The sequence below is a fragment of the Myxocyprinus asiaticus genome, chromosome 40 (assembly GCF_019703515.2).
Source record: "Myxocyprinus asiaticus isolate MX2 ecotype Aquarium Trade chromosome 40, UBuf_Myxa_2, whole genome shotgun sequence".
Classification (NCBI taxonomy): domain Eukaryota; kingdom Metazoa; phylum Chordata; class Actinopteri; order Cypriniformes; family Catostomidae; genus Myxocyprinus; species Myxocyprinus asiaticus.
Genome location: NC_059383.1, coordinates 6,521,688 through 6,548,826, shown reverse-complemented (window position 1 = coordinate 6,548,826; position 27,139 = coordinate 6,521,688). Strand labels below are relative to the sequence as shown.

The 27,139-nt window shown below is 39.2% G+C and overlaps 1 protein-coding gene across 1 annotated transcript in view; it reads right to left on the bottom strand.

Annotated features, from left to right (window-relative positions):
- LOC127430676 (PDZ and LIM domain protein 4-like) overlaps positions 1-27,139 on the bottom strand; it is a 75,140-nt gene that overhangs the window by 26,546 nt on the left and 21,455 nt on the right. The window contains exons 3-5 of the mRNA XM_051680628.1: positions 14,091-14,172; positions 8,242-8,441; positions 6,656-6,813 (exon numbers count right to left, since the gene is read on the bottom strand). Coding sequence (XP_051536588.1) covers positions 6,656-6,813; positions 8,242-8,441; positions 14,091-14,172 — 440 coding nt within the window. The remainder of the gene's footprint in view (positions 1-6,655; positions 6,814-8,241; positions 8,442-14,090; positions 14,173-27,139) is intronic.

Here is a 27,139-nt window from a genome sequence, read left to right as displayed (position 1 = left end):
ATTCTCACTTTAGCATTTTATCTCTGCTACTTCCATTCTGACCTTGCCATCATGGTTTGAATGGGTAGCCTACATGTCCAAAAATGGTAATACCATGGTATTTTTCTGATAGTGATTAGACTATTAGTTTAAACAAAAAAACAAACTGGCTTTTCCTGAATCAGACAGCTCTTTCAGTTAATGGCAGTATTCTATAAAAGACGTATTCAATTTCTATCACTGAAAACGATGCAAACGCTCCCATTTTTATTAATAAAGCTGTCTACACTGCAGGTGTGCCATATGATTTCGGAAATGCGGTAGCAATCGAGTATTAATCTGTTGAAGAACTTACAACACAATACATAGAGTGGACATTTTATCTGACCTGTGTTGGTTTGCATGTATAGTTCTGTGTTGGTATGTCTGCGTCATTCTGTGAGTACTCAGCCAAAATGCTAACCATATGTTTAATAAATAAACAAAACAATGCAAGCAATGTAATTTCTGGATTCAAAAGTATTTATTAAATTATTGTAGCATCAAAAATGAGTTCGAAGTATGTAAACATGTTTAGTTACATATTATTTATTATTCATGTTGCCTGCAACAGGCCTACAGGCAGAAAATAAATGAGGAAATTACTGTATGCTTGCTCTTGAGTCGCTTAAATAATAATACATAAACATGTTTTGACATACTTTTGACATTCCATGCTGAAAACAAAATCATCAAATAATTAATAACTACTCGCCTAAATAACACAAAATGGGTGTCGTTTTAAAGACTTTACAATGCATACAAGCAACATAACCAACTCTTCCCAGGTGCTTTTTAATTTGCTGACAAATTAGAAGTGTTTCATTTCCATATCTTATGAAATATGATTATTTACCCTACACAAACTGTTAAAATATTGTGCCAATCGGAAAGTTTGCAAGTAGATAACAACACATTATTTCACTCACATATTAAATTAATATCAAATAATGGCCTGGAGAAAAAAAGCTTTTAGTGTTTATATGCTGTATACAGATATCTTCAGTCACGTTTTGCTTGTAACTTCATGAAACACAAATAGAATAAAAAAACAGCTGTTGCTCCGTGACTCCACTTCGATGCTCCAGGGCGAATTCAAAATGACATTTTTGCTCCCTCAAAGGGTGCTGCTTCGGGAGGGGATGCCACTCGAAAGCTTGTTCCAACAAAGTGAGAAAATGAATGGGCCCTTCCACAAGACGAAGGGCACATTCATACATTATTCCATGTTCCCTTCAGAGTACCCATTTCAAGGGCTCTGCACTTTGGAGTCAGTAGGGCATAGGGAGGATCACTTGCAATTAGAATCTGCCCCCGATCTGCTGTAGCATGCGCTGTTAAAGGCACCTACAGTTAATTTTCTTTAATACCCCCGCGATTTACAAAGAAGCCTCATAATAACACATTATTACTATTATTGTGAGATTATTACGAGATTTTAAATGAGGTTCCTAAACGTAAATTCGGGAGGAGCGAGCCCATCTAATCTTTCAATTAACAGACAGAGTATATAAGCAGCTGCTTACCTCTCTTCGGTCTCAGCTGTTTCCAGCATCCAGTCGTTCCATCCCTGAAACATGTCCAACCTCTCGGAAATCCTGCAATTCCCGTCATATGTCAAACTCTCTTTTCTTCCTGAGTCACCAACAATCTCCTCTCATGCAAGATTGGATCCTTCTTTTCCAAGCACGGATACCATTTCTGAGCGTTCAAGCCGCAAAATCCAGCGCTCCTACAAACCATGCTCCAGAAGACCACTCTCCCCTCCTCCTTCAAGGCAGTCAGCTTTAACCGCGTCTCATTCCCCATCTTCCCGGACTTCATCTCCTCATTCTCTCACCATTACTCCATCATGTCCCCCCATTTCAAAATGTTCCGTCAATGTCTCCTGTTCTGGAATCCATTTCTCCCGCAGATCTTCAAAAATTAAACTATACAAACTTCTCGTGTGCTTCCATAACTGTTTAAACATCCAAAAAACTCCCCAAAACCTCCTAAGAGCAAAACTCAGCTCTCATCCACCTCTACCTCTCTCCCGTCTCGGTGCTTGGGATGCTCTCGTTCACAGTACGCTAATCCAGATGCAGCCGCTCACACTTCCTCGTCCTCTGCTTTTTCGTCCCAACCAAATACAGCGACCGTTCAAAATAGTTCCGCTGGTAATCCAGCTCTCATCAACCCCTCTATGTTTTTCCCTCCAATTTCCAGGCAAGAACCAGCACTTTCACACTATTCTGTTTCTCCATTTAATTCTAATCCTTTTCATGGAGCTGACACTTGTGTGAGTATGCCTCCGCAAACTATCACTCCCCCCATTCAACCTACTGCATCTAAGCAGAGAGTGGACCCTAGCATGAGGCTGCCTCCACAAATGCCAGATCCCTCCCCACCCCCCACTCTTCTCCCTTCTGTTCCTACATTTCTTTCTAATCCTTTTCATGAAGTGGACCCTAGCGTGAGGCTGCCTCCGGTCCCGACCCTCCCCCCCTTTACACTCCACTTCAGATGTTTATGGTGCAACTCATAGCTCAAGGATGCTTCCCCAAATGGTCTTACAACCCCCCCACCCCCCATCCTCCCGCACCATGCCGAAGACCCGTCAGTAAGGAGGTCTCCTGTTCAGCCTCCCTCTCTCTTTCCCTACCCTACCTTCCCTTCTACAGCTCCAGCTCACTTACCAGCCCATACACTCACTTCTGCAGGTCCTCTTCCAGCTCCTTCCCATGCAGTCGCCTTGACCAAGCTATCACCCTCATTATAAACGGCAGTTTCGGAGCATGGCTAGCAAAAGTAGATATAACGTCAGCTTTTAAAGGTATGCCCATTCACCCCGATTTCTGGCATCTGTTTGGCATTCACTGGCGCAATCATTTCTACTTCGCAGTCCATTTGACTTTCAGCTGCAAAAGCAGTCACAAAATATTCGACATGCTCTCCGAAGCCCTCTGCTGGATTCTACAAAACAATTATGCAATCCTCTACCTCATTCATCTCCTTGACGACTTCCTCGTCATTTCCCCAAGCCATTTTCCTGCAGCAAAACATTTTAAAACCGTCAAAAAAGTCTTCTCCAAACTAAGATATACAGGATAATCACCAATGCATCCAATCTACTAGAAGCAACCCATTGCAGCAAGCGCAATTTGCTTTCTCTCCTAGGCCACTTAAATTACGCTATGTGCATAATTCCCCAAGGTCGGCCTTTCATTTCCCACCTGCTTACGCTCGGTACCTCAGTTCCAGGTCTAGACGACATCATTAATTAAAGTCCCCCTGCCAGGCAGATTTGAAACTCTGGACCATGTTCCTAAAGCAATGGAACGGGCTAACCTTTTCTACTACAATATTTTGTCCCAACCTTGCGACATCACCCTGTTTACCGACACCGCCCCTCAATAGGTTTCGGAGGTTACTACAAAGGATGCTGGTTCACCTCGACCTGGCCACCCGAGCTCACCTCTCCCCCCCAGTCTGCCGAATCGACCGCCCTGTTTGAGCTGTATACCATCCTTGTAGCAGCCCATCTATGGGGATCCAAATGGTCAACAAAAACATTTTGTTCCATTGCGATAATTCAGCCACCGTCCACTGTATTAACAAAGGCCGTTCAAACGCTCCAAAAATCATGCCCCTTCTGAGACAACTTATTCGGATTTCTGCCTGAAACCAATTCATCATCAAAGCTGATCATATTCCAGGTCACCAAATTCAAATCACTGACGCCTTATCAGAAATTCAGAACATTGGCTCCGGAAGCAGACACAAACCCAACTCCTCCCTATTCAGGGCTCATATTCCTTTAGACCACCCTCTTAGACATCTCCACACCCTTTCTATGGATTCAATACTATAAGCTGTCTCTCCCAGAACACTCCAGACTTACTGGAGAGCTTGGAGTTCCTTCAAAAACTTCCACAGAACAAACAAATTAGTTTTTCCAGATTTTTCCCTCCTCTCCATATCCTCTTTCATCTCTCACCTCCATAATACCAAATCAATTCAGCCAGGAACAATCAAATCTCTCACCTCCAAAATACCAAATCAGTTCTCAGCCAGGAACAATCAAAGTATACCTCAGCGGCATACATTTCTTCTTAAACTCATCCATGGCCAACAATGCCCTACCATTACAAACTCCCAGATATATCTCCTTATCAAGGGTTTACAAAAAACTAATCCCACCTGTCCCAACACCAGACAACCACTAACCATCGACATCCTAAGCAAATGCCTTGCTACTCTTCGCTCCGGTTTATTTTCCCCCAACAAAACAAGAACCCTAGACGCTATGTTCAATTTGGCTTTCTTTGGCTTCCTCAGAGTCTCAGAACTCACCATCAACTTTCAACCCAACCATCCATCCCACTTTTCCGACCTTCAATTCTTAAACCATGACACAATCCGTTTCAACATCAAACAGAGTAAAACTGATCAATTGAAACACGGACATTCAGTTTTCATTTTCAATCTGCCAACCCCCATTCAGCCATACCAGTCCCTGGCCTTTTTCTACTCCACAGAAACTCTCAAATAACCTCTCCGCTTGACCCTCTATTTGTTGACGACAAAAACCTCCCCGCTTCTAGACATTGGTTTTAAAAGAATCTAAAAATCATCCTCAACTGATCCGGCATTCCTACCAAACATTTCTCTTCCCATTCCTTCCGCACAGTACAGGCCGCTACTACAGCCGCCCAGAAAGGCCTATCTGAACACCAAATTAAAATGCTTGGTTGGTGGTCATCCCACACCTTCAAAACTTATGTTCGATACAACCTCCATCACATCAGACAAGCACACCAAACACTCGCATCTTTTTAGGCTCGGACCACACCTCCCTACTATTATGCACCATGCTCTCCCGTTCGATCGCTGAGTGAGCTTTCCCGTTTATATATCGGGGGCTCTCCCTTTAGAAGCGCGGGGGCTCTCCCGTTCAAATCGCAGTGTGAGCCCTTCGTTCAGGCGCCGTGGGGGCTCTCCCCTTCCGAATTGCAGTGTGATCCTTCATGTTCTCGACCATGGAGGATCTCTTATTCGGATCGCAGTGTGTGCCCTCCTATCTGAACAGTGGACTGGAGGTCCCACGATTTGTTTTCCTCCGGAGCGCAGCAGGCCCCCATTCTCCTTATGCTGGATTGAATAACCCTCGCTTCGGAAGGATTGTAGCTCTGCGTCTTATCTATATATCGTAGGCTCCCTCTTTCTGATGCTGGGAGGTTTTACTTTGGATATCGTTTGGCCCGTTCCACTGGGGACGAGGACCTCCTTCCCTGTCCTTGACATTTGAGAGCCCATGTACCTTTGACTCATGGGCTCCATGTCATGGACACTGCAGCGGGACATACTCCAGCTCTACTACTTTAAACCCTCCAGTCCAAACGCTGCTCCCGCAGGAGCAATTTCAGAGTGACACTGCCGCAGCAGTGCTCACTCACGACTCTTGGTCGATAAACGCAGCGGCGAGATGCATCCCAGTGCTAAGCTTCTGAAATCCTAATGCAGCTCCCACGAGCTTCCGGCCTTTCACTGCCACAGCAGTACCTCAATCACAGCTTTCGTCGCAAACGCATCACTGGGACATGGTTTCCAAACTCAGCTCCTGCCGAAGCTCCTTTCAAAATAATACTGCCGCAGCAGTACCCCACTCATAGCTCCACATGGTGGACATAGTAGGGAGACGCCAGTCCAGCCTAAGCAGCAGCAGCACCTGCTCATGACTGCAGGTCGATAAACACAGCGGCGTGATGCATAGGCCTTTCGAATTTTACGCAGCCCCAGTTGACACTGCCACTGCAGTACTCGCTCCTGTTTACAAATAGAAAAATGCAGAACGTAGTGCATCCCAGCATTAAACTCTATACAGCTCCGCCACAAACAGCAGCTCCCGCATTAGCTACTTCCAACGCCCATACACAACAGTGCCCCACTCACAGCTCCTGCAGAAACTAGGCAACCACCATCCCTCGCCATACGTCTTCGTCCCTATCAATTGACTCCTTTTGGGGGGTTCTTCTGTACTTCCAAACCAAATAATCATCTACATCAGTTCAACCTCTAAGCATCCAATCCCTTTATGTTTAACTTGCTGTCCTAAACTCCTTCTGCATTTTTTGCAGGGTACTTCAGAGCTCGAGTTGAAGCTGCTTCCTCGAGCCCCTCCACCGTGGACAGCAAGCCAAATTTGTTTAACCTTAATAGCTTAAAGATTATATGGGCAAACAAACTTGTGAATTTTGTTTTATTTTACAATTTTATTGTAATTATTAAAATTTCTAAAATGTCACAGGGTGAGTTTTTCCCTGTTTTCTGTTTTGTTCAACTCTCCTTTGCTTTTAGGACACTATTGCTTAGGTTTAGTTTCAAGTTTTAGGTTAGGGTGGAATGTTTTACTCATTAAAACCTCAATCTAATATTCTCCTAAAAAAAACACGTCTTATTACGACAACATTTCACTAGCGTTTGGCGCCCCCCGCTGAACATTTCACTGGGAAACTGCAACAAAAATGTTTAATGAAGCATGTATTTTCGTTTTGCAAAAATGTTGCCACAGTCATGTATTGTACATGAGATCAGGCTGTGTTATTAATATACTGTATATAAAATTTAAAGAGAGAAATAAATAAATAAAACTAACCTCCATCCTCGGCTTCCAGGATTCCTTGCAGGTATTTAAAGGAGCCAGATTGTTTGGGAGCTGACACCGGTTCCTCATTGTCCTGAAGCATCCTGTACACATCTGACTGTGTGTCGAACCCGTTGCGACTGCCTGATGAATTCACTGGCGGTTCAGGGCTGAAACCGAGAGGTAAAAATATACACGTCTACTTCTGGAGCAGTCTGGGAAGTTTTAGGAAGTTTCTTAAAATAAAAGTAATGAGTAATGTGATAATTTTCTTGATAAATATTACTTTACTGATTACTTTATCAAAAAGTAATCACATTACTTATGACTTTACTTACTATAACTCCAGATGTTTATTGTAATTGTCATACTGCTATGTTGCTTGGAACTGCACCAAAGACTTTCACCCACTGTTTGCACTTGTGTATATGGTTGAGTGACAATAAAGGGATTTGATTTTGATTTGATCTGACTTTTTCTTATTACTTTGTAATCAGATTACACCAAACACTGGTTTTTAAAACTAAACAATTCAAAGTTCTCCCGTGAACACGTGCCACTGAGAACGAGATTTTGTCGTCTCATAAAAAGTCAAACTTTTCACTGGAAAATGAGTTGTTTTTCACCAAAACACTTGCAAAATGAAGTACAAGCCACACTGACTTCTTTTATGATACTTTTGGGTGCTTTAAGCTTTAAGTAAGTCCCTATATCAACTGTCATTGCATTGAGAAGACAGCCTGGGATGTTCATTAAATAATTTCCTTTTGTGTTCTGCATAAGCCTAATTTCTATAATGGAAGAAGCCAAACTTTTTTCTCCTGAAAGAAATAAAGCACCCTAGGTGAACATAATCTGCATTTACACCATGTATGTCTTTATTTTAAGATTAGTTAATTGAGGGTGACCTCAACCTTGAGGAGACAGGCTTCAAAGGTATTAATTTTAACAGTAAAATGATAACCTAGCTAGCTACAATCTCTTCAGCTGACACGTGTAATTATAAATAAAGAACGTCATGTCCAAACCACACCTGTGATTAGTTTTAACCAATCATCAACGATCTCTAACAAGTTGAGTTCTCCTACCTCAATCAATTTTACAGATGTGTGCAAACCAGTGAAATACCACCAAAAACCACCTTAGCAGAACACAAATGTCAGTGCATTTCGTTATAATTTGCATTTTCGTATGTACAAATTAGCCTTAAGAAAGAAAGTCATAAAGGTTTGGAACAACATGAGCGACATTATGACAGATTTTTATTATAAAGGGAAATATTCCTTTAACATTACCTCATTTTTAATTCCAACATGGGAAAATCCTGACAATCAATTCCTTGATAAATCACTGTGTTTTTCACAGCCTTGTGAGAAACATAAATATCAGTTTCTGGCAGCTGTACCATTGCAAGACCGGTATAGTTTGTGTTGGCTACAGAAGTTAGCTTGAAAAGTGCATGGCATGTGAACATGGCCAGCAAAAACATTGCAATAATGGGAATCCTCTCGGGGGTTTGTGTATTTGACCTGTAACAAGCTGAGGTAGCTTGCACTGACATCATGCAAAAAATAGTTTTCCTGCATTAAATGACACACCTATTTGGAGAGCACAGACTGAGGCATGCCATCTGCTTTGGTAGGGCACCGTTGCCATTGTTGTGTGAATATAGCCCAGCTGGATTGTTGTACACAGGTCTTGAGTTTCCATTATTGTAGGGCACGCCGCAGGTAATGGGACTCTTGGGGGAGGGGCTCTTGGGAAAGGGGCTATAGCCACTGCTGATTGGTCGGAAGATCTGATAAAAAAAATAAAAAAAATACATGAGTTATTAGAATTATGAGAAACTATTTCACTTTGCATATTTTAGAATATTTAAATGATTTAAAGTTTAGTCTTGGAACTCTACATTGCGCAAGCCGATAGGTTCTTTGATAACATTCAAAAAATTCTGTCTAACATTTAAATTACTCATTTAAGTTGTTTGCAGGTTAGCCAGTTTCACCGAAGCGTTCTGCAAGAGGTTTTTCTCTGAAACCCTCCTCCTCCCCAGCATCACTTGTCTATACAAGGGGTAGCAGCATGTATGTTCAAGCAGTAGCAAGTCTTCGTAATTTCTCTGCAGCAGCAGCAGCAGCAGCAGCAGTGTAAGCAGGTCTAGTTTGCCAAGACATGGGATGCACCAATCCGATACTGACATTTTTAGATGGATTGGATGGTCAAACAAAACCGATTAAAATCCGATACTGTGTGTTAGTCATAGTCATTACTATAGAGCTCTAGAAATGACATAAATTAAAAGTGCCATTAAAGTAGTCCATATGACTCTATGTTAAAAGTCTCTTAAAGCCATAAGATAAGCTTTGTGAATTGCTAAAGGCTGTGTTAAATAAATAATAAATAAATACTGTATATAGTCTGCAAGCGCCCCACTTCAGAGTGAATGAGGGCTGCTCTGTTGCGTCACATACTCACAGCACGCGTGGATCTCGTGATGCGCTGCTGTTTTCAGCTCTCAGAGTGCCGTACAATATGTGAGCACTCCACACAAACAACATCTCAGGTCATTTTTTTTGAGTCATTAAATACAAACTTTAACTGAAAATGGTATAAATGAACCAACATGAATACAAAGAGTATATTAACTAGCGTTAACATAATGTGTTCAACCTAGTCTCATAGAATGAACTTTACAATAACTACATTTTTGCAAACTGACTTTTATGTGCCGTGTTCTACGTTTCGCTGCAGTTTCCTGGTGAAATTAACACATGAGGTGTTACAACAACTGTGCCTTTTATTCACTTTCACACAAGTCATGAGTATAACGGCTGATTATGACTTTATAAACACTTATTTTTCACACTATTACTCATACACTGCTATGTTATGATATCAAAACACTTTTACTATTTTAACGTTTGTATTACAGACTCATCTACACTTAAAGACTTATTCCAATGTGATTAGCTTGCGCTGAAGGTCACCTGATTGAGTGTTGGAATTTGCACACTGAAATTCACGGTTCGAGATCAGTGAAACATGCAAGCTGAGACGTGAGATGAAAGAGACAAAGAAGTGACAAGACATGATGTGGTTGCTTCAAATGTGCATTTCATCTTGCATTTGCTTTTAAGACACTATTGGTTACGTATTGGTTTTGGTTTAGGTTAAGGATGTCTGTTTTGTTCACCTTTCATTTGCTTTTAGTACACTACTGGTTAGATTTAGGTTAAAGTTTATATATATATATATATATATATATATATATATATATATACACACACACACACACACACACACAGTATATACTGTATATATAAACCCAAGAGATATTTATATATTTTGGACATCCTTAATTGTCATTGACCCATTTCCAAAAAATGAAAAATGAAAAAGAAAGTGATCAAAAACACTATTTCCCAACAACGGAACATAACTTTTAAAGACCTTTGTCTTGACGCATAGTCCTTTGGTTCACATGTCTGCTACAAATGGGTGTTACTGCAATAAAAATGGCAGATTTACTGGTCTACACATCTGGCGTATAGCTTATAAAAGTGCCAGCTTTGTCTAACATTGAGAACCATTCATTTGTACTTCTCTACCCTTTTAACCATTAATTCTTTTATTTAATAACCTGGATAAGGCTTTTGTCTCATTAAACTGATTTATTTGGTCTATGCAGCAGTGTGCAGTGAATGTAGAATAGCGCTGAAAGACTTTACAGCAGCAATGGTTGAAACTGACTCTCCATGCCATGTCTGATCACTTCTCCTCATATCAGGGAAAATATATCATGGCAGCTATATCAGACAACTATCAAACACAGTTTACAAACAGAGGTGGTTAAGATCTAACCTCTTATGTTCTGAAAAGGGCCAGAATGATTAAGAGGCCTATTAGCAGATGGGTGAATCTTAAGAAAGCTATGAAAAACATGTCTGTTCTTTCCCAAATCAAAAGTATAAAATAAGAAACTATGTTTTCCTTAAAGAAAAAAACAAAAAAACATATTCTTAGGACCATTATGATTTTTTTTTTTATTGATTTTTTTTGCATTGTGACGTTATTTTTTATGAATACTAAACACATTTCTGCAACAAATACTTATTACTGTAATGAAAAAAAAAAAGAAAAAAAAAACCTGATTCTCACATTCTCTCATGTGAAACGTCATTACCAGCATGTGGAAAATGGAGTTCTGATTACTGCAATGTGAAAAAAAAAAATCTCATTATCGTTATTGCAATGCAAATTAAATTCTGATACCTGTAAAGCAAAAAAGGCTCATTCTTATTACTGCAATTTGAAAAATCTCATTATGCAAAAAATGTTATTCTCATTACCACAATGTGAAAAGAAAACCTCATTCTCATTATTCTAATGCATTCTCATTACTGTAATTGTTTGGGGGGGGGGGTGAAATGTGACCTGGACATGTTTTCGTGAGATTTGTCCAGACATCAATGACATTCCAAAAATACAATATTTTAGGTTAAAGTCTCACCAGATTCTATGGTTAGGGTGCGCCAGGAACACAAAAAGTCCAGGAGAAATATTTATGAGGAGTGTTTGGGTCTGTTCATTAATCCTGACCATCATCATGTTTCACTGACCTGTTTTACAACACTATCCCAACATGCCCTTTGGTTCTGGGTGACTGCCCATAGAGCTGGAACATGCAGAACCATACAAACTATCCTGCTACTGTAGAGACTGCTAGCAATGAACTGAATAAATCAAACCGACCCAAACATAGCTTTATTAATTAAGTCTTGCCTCGGGGAATTGACCCCCTGAATTATAGCGGTTTATATCGGCTTGAACACTGCTAGGGAGAAATAGAATTTGAAGGGAGGACCTGATTGAAACCATATGTCTACTGCTGACAAACTTAAAGATCCCCCACCCAGCATCACAACCATAACACCATCCTTCCCCCTCTAAACACATAAAATCAAACATATAAAGCTTAATAACTTTAACCTAAGACATAAATCAGAAAATGCTTAAATGAACCGGAACCTTGTTCTACCCTCTTTATCTCATACATTTTTGGCATTATGTCCCCACCTCTTTTGTATTCCTCTACCTTTCTCTTATAAATAGTGTAATAGTAAAATAAAAAAAAAGCCAAATTTTTTTCCTATTGCTTCCTTACCAAAAATGTATAGTCATTAGAGACCTGAGATACTTAATAGTGCAATACATATTTGGGCTTCCCTTACAAAATGTAACCATGGTTTTACTATAGTACTACTGTAGTAACCATGACTGTAATAATCCGAGCCTGAATAATCCAGTGGATCATACGTGAAAGACTTTAGGAAATGGGCAACTTTTTTCCATTCATAAAAGACATTCCGTCTCATGTTACGACTCTGAGGTAACAAGAATTCCAAGCAATGAGACAATCCCAGTCCTGAATTATGCTCTGACCTAAACAGTCAGGGGTAAAATATGGCCTCTGAAAAATTTGTTGGCTCTACCACATGCTTGGCCATGTCTGCTTCCATTGGAAATGACGTGATGTGTTCAACTACTATTCTTACAGATTCCCAACATTCACACTTTCCAGTGGCCGCAGCGCAAGCCGCAGTGACTTGCATTTCGGCATGAGGCCCACATCTACTCTAGAAATTACTCAAACACTCTTTATAGATGTTACGACACACAATCACCAAATGTGAATGTTATTTTACTGAAGATTTGTTCCAAGTCTTCCAACTGATTCAAAAGTCAAAGCAAAGAGTAATTTGAGACCATCTATCTCATTTGCCACAAAGAGAATACGGATATACTATAGCATTACAGTATGTTCAAATTGTACCGTAGGTCGGATGAATTCAAAAAGGCATTATGTATGGGATAATGTACAGTCAGTCGGTCCTAAACCCTGACAGGGTCATCAGAACTTAATCAGAAGATGAAGAGTGATAAAAGCGACATGAAACTAGCTATGTAGGAAATTGCTTCCCAAGGTTAACGGTCAATTATACAGTTTAGTGGTCATTATACAAGACCACAAAATGCTGTCATTGACCAGTCAGAATCAAGTATTCTAAATAGCCAAGCAGTAATGTAGACTGTTACATTCAATTTCCAAAGAGCTCATACAAAAAGCCATTTGGTTTAGAGGAATAGTTCACCCAAAAAGGAAAATTCTCTCATCATTTACTCTCCCTCATGCCATCGCAGATGTGTATGACTTTATTTCTTCTGCGGAACACAAATTAAGATTTTTAGATATTTAAGCTCTGTAGGTCCATACAATGCAAGTGAATGGTGACCACAACTTTGAAGCTCCAAAAATCACATAAAAACAGCATAAAAGTAATCCATAAGACTCCAGTGGTTAAATCCATGACTTCAGAAGTGATATGACAGAAACAGATCAATATTTAAGTCCTTTTGTCACTATAAATCTACACCTTTGACCAGCCCCAACCAGTAGGTGGTGATATGCATGAAGAATGCAAAACAAAAGAAGAATGTGAAAGTGTAGATTTATAATAAAAAGGACTTGAATATTGATCTGTTTCTCTATCATATCACTTCAGAAGACATGAATTTAACAACTGGAGTCATATGGATTACTTTTACGCTGCCTTTATGTGCTTTTTGAATCTTCAAAGTTTTAGTCACCATTTCTTGCATTGTGAGGACCATCAGAGCTGAGATATTCTTCTATAAATCTTCATTTGTGTTCTGCAGAAGAAAAAAAAGTCATACACATCTAGGATGGCATGAGGGTGAGTAAATGAGAGAATTTTTGGGTGAACTGTTTCTTTAGGGAATACTTGAGCAAAACAGTGGTTTTCTGACCCACTTCCGATCCACACAAAACCATTAAAAAAATATGAATATCCTTCTTAAGTCTCTGAGTTCTTCATAGCATTAGGCACCAAAAAAAAAAAAAAAAAAAAAAAAGACTAGAGAATAGTCAGCACTTTAAATTTGCCTTTTTATTTCACAAAGCAGTGCTCACAACCATTGAATGTAAGATGCAAGAACAAAAGTGGCAACCTACAATTGTTATCTTAAAGAGCTATTTCTAACTGATCTAACCCTTAAAAATAGTTTTACTAGCATAACCTAATGTATTCAGGTTGATTCAGACATGTTAAATAATATTTTTGACTTGAATAAAGCCCATTAATGTATTTGTTACCATATGAAGCACATTATTCAGGTTACCTGACAAAACATTTTTCACAGTGTGCATTTTCTAAAAAATCTTTAAAAAAAAAACCAGAATGTCTTTGTCCACGCATTTTCTGTTCCCCCTTTATCATGCCATTTGGTTTGAACTTTTTGACATCCTATTTAAGGGAGTGACCACATGGTTCAACAGAGATCAAAGGGATTCAAGTTCAGTCAAGTGTGTCCAGTCAACTTTCATCTGGTATTGTGTATTAGACATTTATATCAACACCCTTCATACCTGTGATTCAGCCTCCAGTGTGCCACTGTATGAACTGCTCTTGTTTTCTTCTATTCCAGTTGGAGACCAAACTCTTCCAGATCTGAAAACACAAAACAATAAAAGCAGTTATTGGTTTGTTAACCCATGTAGCTGTGTACATCAGTGAAAACAACTTTTCTTTCTATATTAATAGGAAACTGGTAACATTGTTCAATGGCATTTGGAGGGTTCAGTCAGTGCTGCAATCCTTGTTGTAGCCATTCGGTGCTGCTACTAGATTTTTGTTTTCATCCAAGTCATGTCATTCGGCAAAAAAAGTAAAGCAGAATTTTATTCGGGGACGTTTATCCCTTTTTCGGGCACATTTCCCCTCTCATCTGATTGTCTTCAGTTGTTTTGATAGTAGGGGTGTCTTCATGCCCTCACTCTGGGGGGTGCTGTCAAAGTTGCCGTGAACTGGAATGAAAACTACTTACTTTTTCAAAAGTATAGCCACAATGTCTAAGAATGTGTGCGTAAACATGATTTTAGTGTGATAAAATCACTTACTAACCTTTTCTGTGTAACATTAAAGCCAATTTTACAACTTTGTTACCATGACGATGTAATGTCAACAAATCTTAAAACCCTAAAACGACTGTAAAAATGATGATTTAAACAACTTTACAGCTCAAATTATACAAGAGTTTTAACAGAAGAATTAATGTAATGTAAATGTAAATGTAAAAGTCTTTTTATAAAATTATAAGCTTCATATTTCTGTCTTAAAACCCGCCAAAAATTGGCCCCATTCACTTACATTGTAAGTGCCTCACTGTAACCTCTCTCTCTCTCTCTCTCTCTCTCTCTCTCTCTATATATATATATTTATTTTTTTTTAAGAAAAGGGGGGACGAGTCGAAATTAGTTTTTGTGGTAATCAATATTACGCCACAAATGCTGTTTATTGAGCTTAACTTGTCTTGAACCCAGAATATTCCTTTAATTTCTTACAAAATAAAGGCTGAAAGATCTCTGACACAAACTGGAGGTGGACTGACAAACCAAATCAACAAACCGAATTTCAAATCGATACAATACAGGCATCAAATTTTGGCTAGCCTCCTATCCACCACTTTATTTTAAGAAAATAAATATTAGTGAACAATTTTGGTTACTCATTCCACCAAAAGTTATCTCCTGGTTTAATAAAATAAAAAAATAAAAAATAAAAAAATCATGGTTACTTTCGTAACCTCCGTTCCCTGATGGAGGGAACGAGACGTTGTGTCGATGTAGTGACACTAGGGGTCACTCTTGGGAGCCCCAAACACCTCTGATCTTTTTTAAAAGGCCAATGAGAACTGGCGAGTGGAATTTGCATGCCACTCCCCCGGACATACGGGTATAAAAGGAGCTGGTATGCAACCATTCATTCAGGTTTTGTGCTGAGGAGCCGAGATAAGGTCCCGGCCATTTCAGCAGGTAGTTCAGCGTTGTGGCAAGAGGATTCTCTCCATCAGGGAACGGAGGTTACGAGAGTAACCATGACGTTCCCTATCTGTCACTCACTCAACATTGTGTCGATGTAGTGACACTAGGGGTCCCTATACAAAACACCACAACTAACTGAACTGTGTTACGTGAAGTGGCGGTGTGTGACGGGCAGACTGCTGTGTGCCTCGTTGCCAGCGCACCAGGCCATCACGTAATCTCCCCCAACGTTCTTTATGAGTGCCGAACAGTCCTTCAGGAACAAGTCGACTGCCCAACGAATAGGTGGACAGGCTAGCCCAGCCGAGGCCTCTTTTCCCTCTCTTTTCTCCCCAAAAAGAGTGGAATTTGTTAACTGACTGCGAGCCCAAAGTGTCTATGTTGGGGGGGGGTCACTCCCAAGGGGAAGACAAAGCAGAGACCACACCCCACCCAAACAAAGGGAGGGGTGGGGGGGGGGGTGTATTTTGAGTGGAAATACGTCACATGGCCCCTGCCCAAGGAAGACACAGTTTACCGACAGGGAAACGATTTTGCGGAAAATATCACATGGGGTTGCCTTCAGGGAACCAGCACATGCGGAGTATCTCAGTACAGGGCCTCATTAGCGCACTTACAGGGCCGGCAGCGAGTTTCTCCACAAACTCGACTGCCACAGGGCTAAGGAGGAAAGTCATCCAAGGATCACAGTCTGAGAACACTACTGGGAGTCAAGAGCGCACATGTTCCCCTCAAGGGAGGGGAAAGGCGCTATGCGCATGCGGTACACCTGGCCAGTTGTCCCGGAACTTACCTGCTCGTGCCTGCCACTACTCGGGACGAGACCGGCTCAACCCGGAGATTGTAGAACCTTGCAAAGGTGTTGGGTGCTGCCCAGCCCGCTGCTCTGCAGATGTCTGCCAAAGAGGTGCCACTGGCCAGGGCCCAGGAGGCCGCCACACTCCTGGTAGAGTGGGCTAGTAACCCCGCAGGGGGTGGCACGTCCTGAGCCTGATATGCCATCGTGATGGCGTCAATGACCCAGTGGGCGATCCTCTGTTTGGAGACAGCACTTCCTTTCCGCTGTCCACCAAAGCAGACAAAGAGCTGCTTGGAGCTTCTAAAGCTCTGCGTGCGATCCAAATAGATGCGTAAATCCAGACACGTAAGACAGCGATCGTGGCCGTCGGAAGCGGAGAGATAACGACCGCAACCAGGAATAACACACAAACGGAAAGAAATCTTTAAAAAGATGTTCCGCATGTGCCGCTCTTTCAGAAAGAAAATATACTCTTTTAGAATATACTCTTTTAAATGTTCTGCCGAAGCGCCCAGGGGCGTTCTCTGCAAACCACAGATGCAGAGGAGGAGAAGCCGCTGAAATGCGCTGTAAGATCCAGCAGAGAGAGGTGAATGAACTCTGATGAATGGATGAATTCAGCTCAATGAATAGAACCGCTCGGCTCCGAAGAGAAAATCTGAATGAGTGGTTGCATACCAGCTCCTTTCATACCCGTATGTCCGGGGGAGTGGCATGCAAATTCCACTCGCCAATTCTCACTGGCCTTTTAAAAAAGATCAGAGGTGTTTGGGGCTCCCAAGAGTGACCCCTAGTGTTACTACATCAACACAACGTCGAGTAAGTGACAGATAGGGAACATTTACAGTGTGGTCTATTCTAGACCCCACTTATCATCACAATTGAATATATCTTTAATATCAATATCAATATCGTGAAATGTTTTTCATTAACAACAATTTTGCATCAGTTTGAAGATCTACCTCTTTATTTTAATTTTTTTTAAATACTTGATGGTTTAATCCCATCTAAACTCGGATGTGTTTACAGTAATGAGTAATTGGTGAAAATGTGCTTAATTGTCATGAAAATTAATGGAAAGAATCTTAATGATCCTAGAAATAGACTTCCTTTTCTTAATGCAAAATGTAATTTCTTATTTTTTTCATTTAGTTCATATTTTCCTTTTTATTTGAGTTAAAATATGATCTGGACATTCCTTCATGAGATTCACCCCAAGAAAGGCATAAACGTGAGAGTATTTCAAATTAGATGAGTCAAACTACTTTTATACTTGAACTTATATCATGACTTAAGCAGATTGTATCTTTCAGATCTTATTTATACAGCTTCCTGGTGTGCCATTCTGTGGGTGAATCTAAAATGTCTACAAAGGTCACTGGCATTCCGACCTTTTGACCAAATGGAAAGTGACAGATGCCTCCAAAGAACATCTGTAAAGAACAAAGACAACGATCTTCCTCTTCCATCTGCCCATACAGCACTCCCACCTTCATCCACACATCAATACACAACTCTGAGGAACAAAGAAAATGTCTGTGGCCCCTCCTCTACTGGAAACTTCCTCACTGAAGCATGAATGTTCCCCTTATGAGTTGTCATGGATGTGATCGGGTGAGGCGATGACTCACATATGAATGTCAAAGTCACTTAAGGCCATCTGGATGTGATTGATTTCTGAAAGGTTTCCATACTATACCCACTCACATGAAGAGACCCTTTCAGCAGACGGAAGCCTTGTAAATGGTTTATGTGGGAACGTTACATTTGTCATGAGGATTGGGAATGAGAATCACAGTGAAATAAGTCAAATAAATAGACACATATTTCTGCTGTGATGACCTCGCTCGCTGGTTGGATGCAACAGCAAACATACAGTATATCACGACCAGTGTAGCTCAAGTCATGAATAAATGACTCTAATGATTCTGTTCTCTTTAATGAATGGGTTAAAAAGACTTGAATCTTGAACTCGTAAGTTATCGGTTTGAATCGGTCTAATGACTCATTCACTGAATCAGTTGGAGCATCTGATTCTCTGTGGCGCATCCTCGAAATACTGTGTGTTGAGGAATAAAATGGAAAATGAGCGAGGCAGATGTAGTGGGCACAGATGATTCAAGCATCAGGGCACAATGTACTTATCGTTTTATCTCCTTTTCCATCATGATCTGTCATGCAATTTTCAATTCAGAATGTGGTGCATAATTAGGCAGTGGGACGGTGTTCAAAATCTCTGTCTTCTATAATCACTAAGACACAATAAACACATGAATGGAGAAAGACGTCTTCTTTACAGATTTTTTTTCAACCATCCTCCAGTGGTGCAAATGAAGGACTTCTGAATTCTGCGCAGGACACACTGAATAATGATTACTATTATTTAAAATAGTAGGGTACAAAATGACTATAGACCATTTCCGTATTTTGAAAGGGTGGTATTTGGGGTAAAAAGCCCCCTAGATGTTTGAGCTAAAGGACCCCTGAGAAAAGCCATAAACACCACCAAAACACCATTAGGTTGAACTACTAGATGCAGAATACCTGTAAATCTTGAGAGGGTATAGATTAGTTGCGAAAGATGTGCAAAGTGTATACAGAATATATGAGTGCATGTATATATATATATATATATATATATATATATATATATATATATATATATATATATATAATTAGCCTATGGATGTGTTCACTCCAAAAAATAATTTCAAGATTTACACATTTTAATTTCATAACCAAATCCCATCAATTGAGTTGTGTAATCTTTAACAAAAAAAATAATTTAAAAAATATATATATTTAAGATATAATTAATTAAATTTTGTTAATAATTACACAATTAAATTTGATGGAATTTTGTTATGAAATTGAAATGCATAAATCTTAAAAATGGGCTTTTTTGAGTTTATGTATAAATGAGATACATTTACGATATACTGTATATGTATAACATTTACATATGTACTGTATATATTAGGAAAGGAAGGCAAGAAAATATTTGAAAACCTTTTAATTGATGGTTACACCATTTGAAAAAATTACTTTAAAAAAATTCATCAAATACATTTTTGGTAAAGAGAGAGTTATAAATCTTTTTTTTTTTTTTATGTATGAAACCAATGCATTACAAAGATTTGATTCCTACGAACTTGAGACGTGCTTAAACTTGATTTTTGAAAGTGTCTTATTTATTTTTTTAATCTCAGACAACCTCATTTGTCAACGACAAAATAGTCTAAAGCCAGCTGTTTCAGATCTTCACTTAAGAGTCATACAGCTCTGTCGATTACCCTTCGTCTCTATAATTATCTCCTTCTGGTCAGGATTTCTTGATTGAATGATTCAATTGCAATAGTTAAGGGTTTACTTTGGCTGTGCTGTTTTTTTTTTTTTTTTGCATCTCCATTTTCAGGAAGGTGTCTAATACACAGACACTTCCAGAAAACACTGTAATGAACTGTTCAAATTGGCTTTTGAAATCTCATATTTCTCAAGCAGGCTCTTGCATTCACAGTGAGTATTTGGCACTTTGCAGTGGCCCAGTAATGCAAAACAGATTTAAGATTATGTGCATAATATGGTTGTATATAATCGTTATTGTGTCTGTGCGTTATATACATTTATTTTATGGCTCTTTGGAATACTCAATCCTGATTGGTCATTGGCGCCATCTAGTGGTCTGATATTTCTTAGTAACAACCGCACATCAATGTATCAGACCGCTCATGCTGGTATTTGTGAGTCACTGCATGTGCCACTGTTCGATCTCTACAATTAAGCTAATAAAAGTTTAACTCAAATCAATGTTTCATGTGCATTTATTTATTTGGCAAGTATTTTTTTAATAAAATGCATAATGAGCAGAATAACATGCTCGAATGAATCATTCGCAACAAGACTAACATGTTTTAAGAGAGCAAATTCCCTTTTCATTTCCGGTTGTTGCGTGTGTTCGAATTGGACAAAAAAAAGAGGACTGATCACTTCAAAACAAATCTGTTTTTATTTCAGACACTAACAGGTTTTTGACTTTCACTAAAGGCCATTACTTGTCTGGAGGAGTGGACAAGATCAATGACGACATCACCCCACCGACTCCCCCATACCTCTGATATTCCCTTTAAAACCATCAGGGAAGAGCTTTAAATGGCAAATGTAAGTCTTCCCTCTCTTTATTTCCTTCTCTGAGCTTTCAAATCCACACACAATCCTACATTCATGAGTCATAGTCCAGTAAGCAGAGCTGGGATGGAGAGCTTTGCCCTCGTTTTCTCTTTCACTTAATTCCTCTTTTTTATTTCCTCTGCTCCCCTGCTCTTTCATGACCCGAGTCTTATGACTCACTCGGTTTTAACTCGCTGGCAAAGCACGCTCTTTCCGACAGCTCCATGACTTTTGGAAACCAATCTTTGTCATCTGGACTCACTGCCTTTACCAGACTGCAGCTTTCCTTAAAGAGGAATGGGGAGGTGGAGGAGATACAGAGAGATTCACAGCAGCTGTTGTCTGTCCTCACAGTGGGCACAGGAACTTGAGGATATGCTGCCAGGGTGAGTTTGTATGACATGTTCCAATAGACCATAACGATGTGTCCTGGTAACACATCCAGCACATCCGCTAACAAGACACTGATGTCATTCACTCACTCACATATAAAATACAAAATTTTCATGCCAAAATCATGATTCATCAATAAGTTCGCACTTACATTTATTCAAAATTAAGATTTTTAGGACCATATTTAGAACCAGATGAAACCACCCCAATCAGCATGATCTCATGAATTACGTGACTGTGGCAACAACATTTGGTTGCAATATGACATTAGGTGGTTCGTAACATGCTTTGTGGCAGTTCCGAGGTGAAATGTCCACCGTGTGCCGTTAAAAGCGTGTAAAATGTTCTCCCAAACATATGATTTTAAGGTTAATGCTCTATCGAGGTTTAAATCAACAAAACCTATGTCCCTACCTGAAACCTTAAACCTAACTGATAAGTGTCATAAAAAACAAATCTGAGACGAAAAGTATAATAGCTAAAAAGCAACTGCATAATTTTGTGGTGCTTATATGACACTTTCGGCTCACTTTCGAGTAGCCAGACCTTTGACTGAACAAGAATGAAGACCTATTCTTGAATTGCTTTACTTACACACATACAATCAGTTATGAAATACTGGTTATTTTGGTTGTAAAATGACTGCTCTGGTACTAGGCTGTCTGCAAAGACATGTGTAAATATTATTTCCAGCCTCGTTCCTGACATGTTTGTACAACAATTAATCTGGTTTATAATTTGTGGCTGAATAAAAGGGATAAGGCAAAATATTACGGCATAAATCAATTACATTAAATAGTACTAACTAATCATAATATTAGGGCATTTTCCCACCTAGTTTGTTTGAGCACTCCAAGTGCTCTCAGGGTGTGTTCACACTTGTAGTTCGGTTCTCTTGGTTCTCTTGGTCTGGACCAAAAAAGAAAATGATACATTTAGTCCTGGTTCGCTTAGCGTTCATACTGGCATTTTTAACACCGAACCTAAAGATACAAAACAAACGGCATAATCATAAGGTCACAACCTGATTGGACAGCTTTTATGACATATATTTTGCGATGGAACTTGCCGAACATCCAAAACAATGCTGGCTGCTGGGCTAAATGCGCTCCTTGGATTTACGTAGGTGGTATTTTTACCAGCTGAGAACAAACGAAGAGCTAATAAAATGTGTAAAGGAGTCAAAACAGCACCAGGAATTCCTCCGTTGCACACACAAATGAAGATATGCTGCAAGGGGACGGCTGGTTCTATGATGAGAAGAACCAGGTATGCTTGAGGTCAGTATTAGGCAAATTACTTCCTGTTTTTGGTCCGTTTAGACATCTTTGGTCCATGTCGCGTTCATATATCAATTGAACCGCACAAGAGTTCATTTAGAAGCGGACCGAACCCACTATTCAGGCGGTCTTGGTCCGCTTGTTTGGTGCGCACCAAGGTTCGGATGGCAGCGTTCACACTTGTTCAAATTAACCACACTAACAGAGCAATCGCACCAGAGTTCGTTTTAATCTAACCAAACATGTGTGTGAACACACCCTCAGAGCGGTATAACATGTATATGTGAACAACCCAACTGGTCTCAGATCCCCCTAAAAGGACCCAAAAGCGAACTGTACTCAGACCACCTCAGGAGGTGGTCTGAGTTCAGTTCATTTGTGGGTCCTTTTGTGGTTCGATTGATTTGTGCGATGTGAAAACAAAGAGGTACCAGTCTGTTTTGCATTTCTTTATGACATAAGTACCTTCAGGCTTGCCATACAAAGTTGCATTACATACTGTCTGCGATTTATTTGATCTAACCGTATTTATTGTGTATTTCATAATCCAATCATATTTTACTGTCCAAATAAGGGAATTTTAAGTAAATATAGAAATACCATGATTACCGTGACCGCGTTTTTGTGTCTCATTTTCCGTTCTTGTCATATAATGTGAGCACACCAAATGAACCGCAGACCAAACGCAGTCATAGCAGAGCAGCGTGTGAAGCGCTCTGATGCGCGTACTGCTTGCGGAGGTTCACGCCAAACTCCTGCGAAAACACAAGCAAGGATTTTGATAGTTTCACTTTAATTTAACATTCACATAATGTTCTTGGTTCATACTTGGAGGAGGAGAAGATGCTTGCTCCATTTCTGTGAAGATGATAGATGAAGAAACATTTGCTTATTCACGCAGAGTCTCAAATGTTTTCCTTCATGCGGAATAAGGGCTCGTGGGTTTTAGCCTTAACGTGTGAAAGTGAAGAATGTACGACAGAAATATAGCATTGCATAATTTAATATAATTGGCTGGGCTGTCTGGGTTTCATAAATAGCAGTTTAAATGTAAAGTTGACTAAAAAGAGACATGTTTTAAGTATTTGGAAATGTTTAAACATTTAAAATAATAATTTTCATGTCATTCTATCCCTGTGCAATATTTTTTATATAATAAACAATTCAATAATATATTTTTTAAATCCTTAAATAAATAATATATCCCTATTTTATTAAATGATTCCAAGTTAAATATGAATAAATTACTTGTGTGTATTAAGCATACACTTTAAGAAGTTTGACAATTTATCATCATAATTACAATTTTAGGTTTACAAATTATTGCTAGCCGAAACTATCATTCTAAAGAAGACTTTCATCTGTTGAACACAAATAAAGATTTTTAAAGAAGAATATTTCAGCTATGTTCATCCACACAATGTAAATGAATGGTGATCAGACATTTGAAGCTTCAAAAAGCACATAAAGGCAGCATAAAAGTAAATTCATGTCTTCAGAAGTAATATGATAGATGTGGGTGAGAATCAGATCAATATTTAAGTCCACTTTCACATTCTTCTTTTGTTTTTGGTGATTTGCATTTTTCGTGCATATCGCCACCTACTGGTTCGGAGGAGAATTTTTAGTAAAGAAAGGACATAAATATTGTTCGGTTTCTCACCCACACCTATCATATTACTTCAGAAGATATGGATTTAACCACTGGAGCCTTTTGATTACTTTTATGCTGCCTTTACGTCCTTATTGGAGCTTCAAAGTTTTGGTCACCATTCACTTGCATTGTATGGACCTACCTTCATTTAAGTTCAGCAGAAGACAGAAAGTCATGTACATCTGGGATGGCATGAGAGTGAGTAAACAATGAGATGATTTTCCTTTTTGGGTGAACTATCCCTTTAAGTCTCAGTATTTGATTGGTTTAACTCTTTTTTTTAGTGTGTAATGGAAAATAACTTAAAACAATACACTATTTTATTTATAAATGTTTGGTTTTTATCAGAATAAACTTTAGGCTAATTTGCAGGTCCATTCATTACCATTACATTTTAATGGGTTATAAAAAATATTAAACCTAAATTTAGCTTTTAGAAAAGCTAAAATATTGACTTATTTTGTTTTGTTTTACAGGCAAATTATTGCTTTTTGTACACAGAAAAAGAATACTTACTGTAAACACTGTTATCGTGCTATGATAAGGGAAATATTAGCCATTTTTGCACTAACCTTCAACACTGTTATGTTTTTAAATATCAAAAAAGTCACACAGAAACTGAGTGATAATACCTGTATTGACTCAGTTACTTATTCAAATTAGTATATACACATTTCAGACTTACTGTGACAGGGTTTAAATAGTTTGACAGAGTTAGGCTTAGGGTCAATAATGATAAATAACCTATCACCCCTGGAGTTCGCTAGTTCACTAGTTTGAATCCCAGGGTGTGCTGAGTGACTCCAGCCAGGTCTCCTAAGCAACCAAATTGGCCCGGTTGCTAGGGAGGGTAGAGTCACATGGCGTAACCTCCTCGTGGTCACTATAATGTGGTTCATTCTCGGTGGGGCACGTGGTGAGTTGAGCGTGGTTGCCACGGTGGATGGCTTGAATCCTCCACATGCGCTATGTCTCCGTGGCAACGCGCTCAACAAGCCACGAGATAAGATGCGCGGGTTGATGGTCTCAGATGCGGAGGCAGCTGGGATTCGTCCTCCACTACCCGGACTGAGGCGAATCACTACGCGACCACAAGGACTTAAAAGCACATTGGGAATTGGGCATTCCAAATTGGGAGAAAAAATCCAAAAAAATAAATAAAATAATAAATAATAATAAATAACTTGTTAATTTGCAAAGCTGTAACCACATATTTAGTATTAGTAGTAGTAATAGGTGTAATAGTTTAAGAATAAAACAAGACATTCTATTTCTTTCCCTGTCTAAAACTCGGGATTATATCCATCTCCGGTCCTGCCTGATGTCTGACTCCCACTGTGTCGCTGAGTGATGATGACCAACTGCAGCATGTGCCAGCCAGACTTCACTTCAGTCTACTAACACAGACTTCACAGAGGATGAATTGATGCAAACTCAAAGACATGGGATTCTTCATGAGCTACTGTCTGAAGTATGGGCTCAGGATGGATTTAACCAAAATTACCTGCCATAAGCTTCCAGGACTGCGATGCTCCTCACTGAATGATACCTATATCAACTTGGTCAAAGGAGGGACAACACAAAAACAATTAACTACACAGAAAATGAATTAACCACTAACAAATGTCTTCATAGGCCAAAATCAAAGGACAATGCATCTACGTGTATTTCCTCAGTTAATTCGGGATGACTTCAAGGACTTTAACACTAAAACTTATAGTTCATATATAACACTAAAACTTACAGTTCATACAAAATCTTTTTGTTAACCACTGACCCACAACACTTACTTAAGCCCTATTCGGACGGCAATTATTTTATATGGGGACGTGAGGTAATTACAACATTTACAGGGGGAAGTCAGTAATTTTATTGCCGTCTGAATCCGAAATGTCTGTGTTTTTCTCCCACCTCCCGCAAGAAAATTCCTGGCCAAATTACCTACTGTTTTTTGACAAACACCAAGGTCGTGTGGTAATTACCATCCGAATCCACATCTCTAAGTTTACAATCCAAAAGTCGTTTTGGATATCCTTTTTGTCCACCGCTAAGTGCCGTACGTTTGCGATGCACGCGGTAACGGCTCTGTCGGTACTGGACAGTTGTGAAAATTGGAGGATTGTGTAAAAATTTTTAATAATTCACAATAATAAAATGATGTCGCCGCTCAACACAGTGAGTGGGAACTCTTAAGTAGAAGGGAAAGAAAAATGAGAGCCAGATCAAGTAAATGATTTAAATTAAAATAAAAAATTATGGCAGCAATGCAATAAAATTTAATGTCACATTTTAATGTAGAAACGTTTACTAAATACATTTATACACAGGGCTTGCATGACTACTCGTTTATACGGATCGAGTAGTCCCAGAAAAGTTACCAGGTTAATGTCTATCTTATTTAAAATGTTTAATTTCCACCTCCACTTTTTAAACACAGACAGATAATTCCAAATGATTATTTTGATAGATAAAACATAAGAAAACCATTTCAACTATCTTTACTGTCCTTGATATGTGCTGCTTCTATATCTCCTTCCTTGCGCAACTGAGATGATGCGGGTGACGAAACATGCATACCCCTATTGACAGATTTATTTGACTGCATTGATAAACAGTCTTGTCCCGACAGTTTCTTGATTCATTTAATTGCTCTTTGCAAGAATTATGGCTTGTTCCATTTGTGAAAATGTACACTGTAAATGTCTGCAGTGCTTTGCAGCGTGGTTCCCTCATGCTTTAAAAAAATTATTTTCACTTTAGCGTAATTCCAAACATATTTAAAAGCAAATACAGAGCACACAGTTTGTGGATTGATGAATTTTCAATATAACAAGCGCAACTGCAATCATGTGATTGACAAAAAGTCACGCACGTCCTCCATGATTTAATTGTCATCCGAACGCACGAGTTTTATCACAGAGGAGCCATGAAAATATCCTTTTACAGATGCCACCCTGAGAAACAATTGCCATCCGAATAGGGCTTTAGTTTACTAATTTTAACTATTACTAGTTCTAAACATAACTAATATTGGCATTATATTCATTCTTTTTCTGTTATAGCATAATTTCATGTACAGCTGCTTTGAAACAACGGCTGTTGTGAAAAGCGCTATACAAATAAATTTGACTTGACATTGAAAAACCCATTTTTGTTGACCACTAATTTGAATATTGGATGATGTTTTTTGTTGTTGTTGTTGTAATAATCTGGCAAAAATGGCACTGTTTCCGGTAAATAAGCAAATAATATGTTTGCCTTCATATATTGTGAGCTTACCTTACACATGGACTAAACTCCT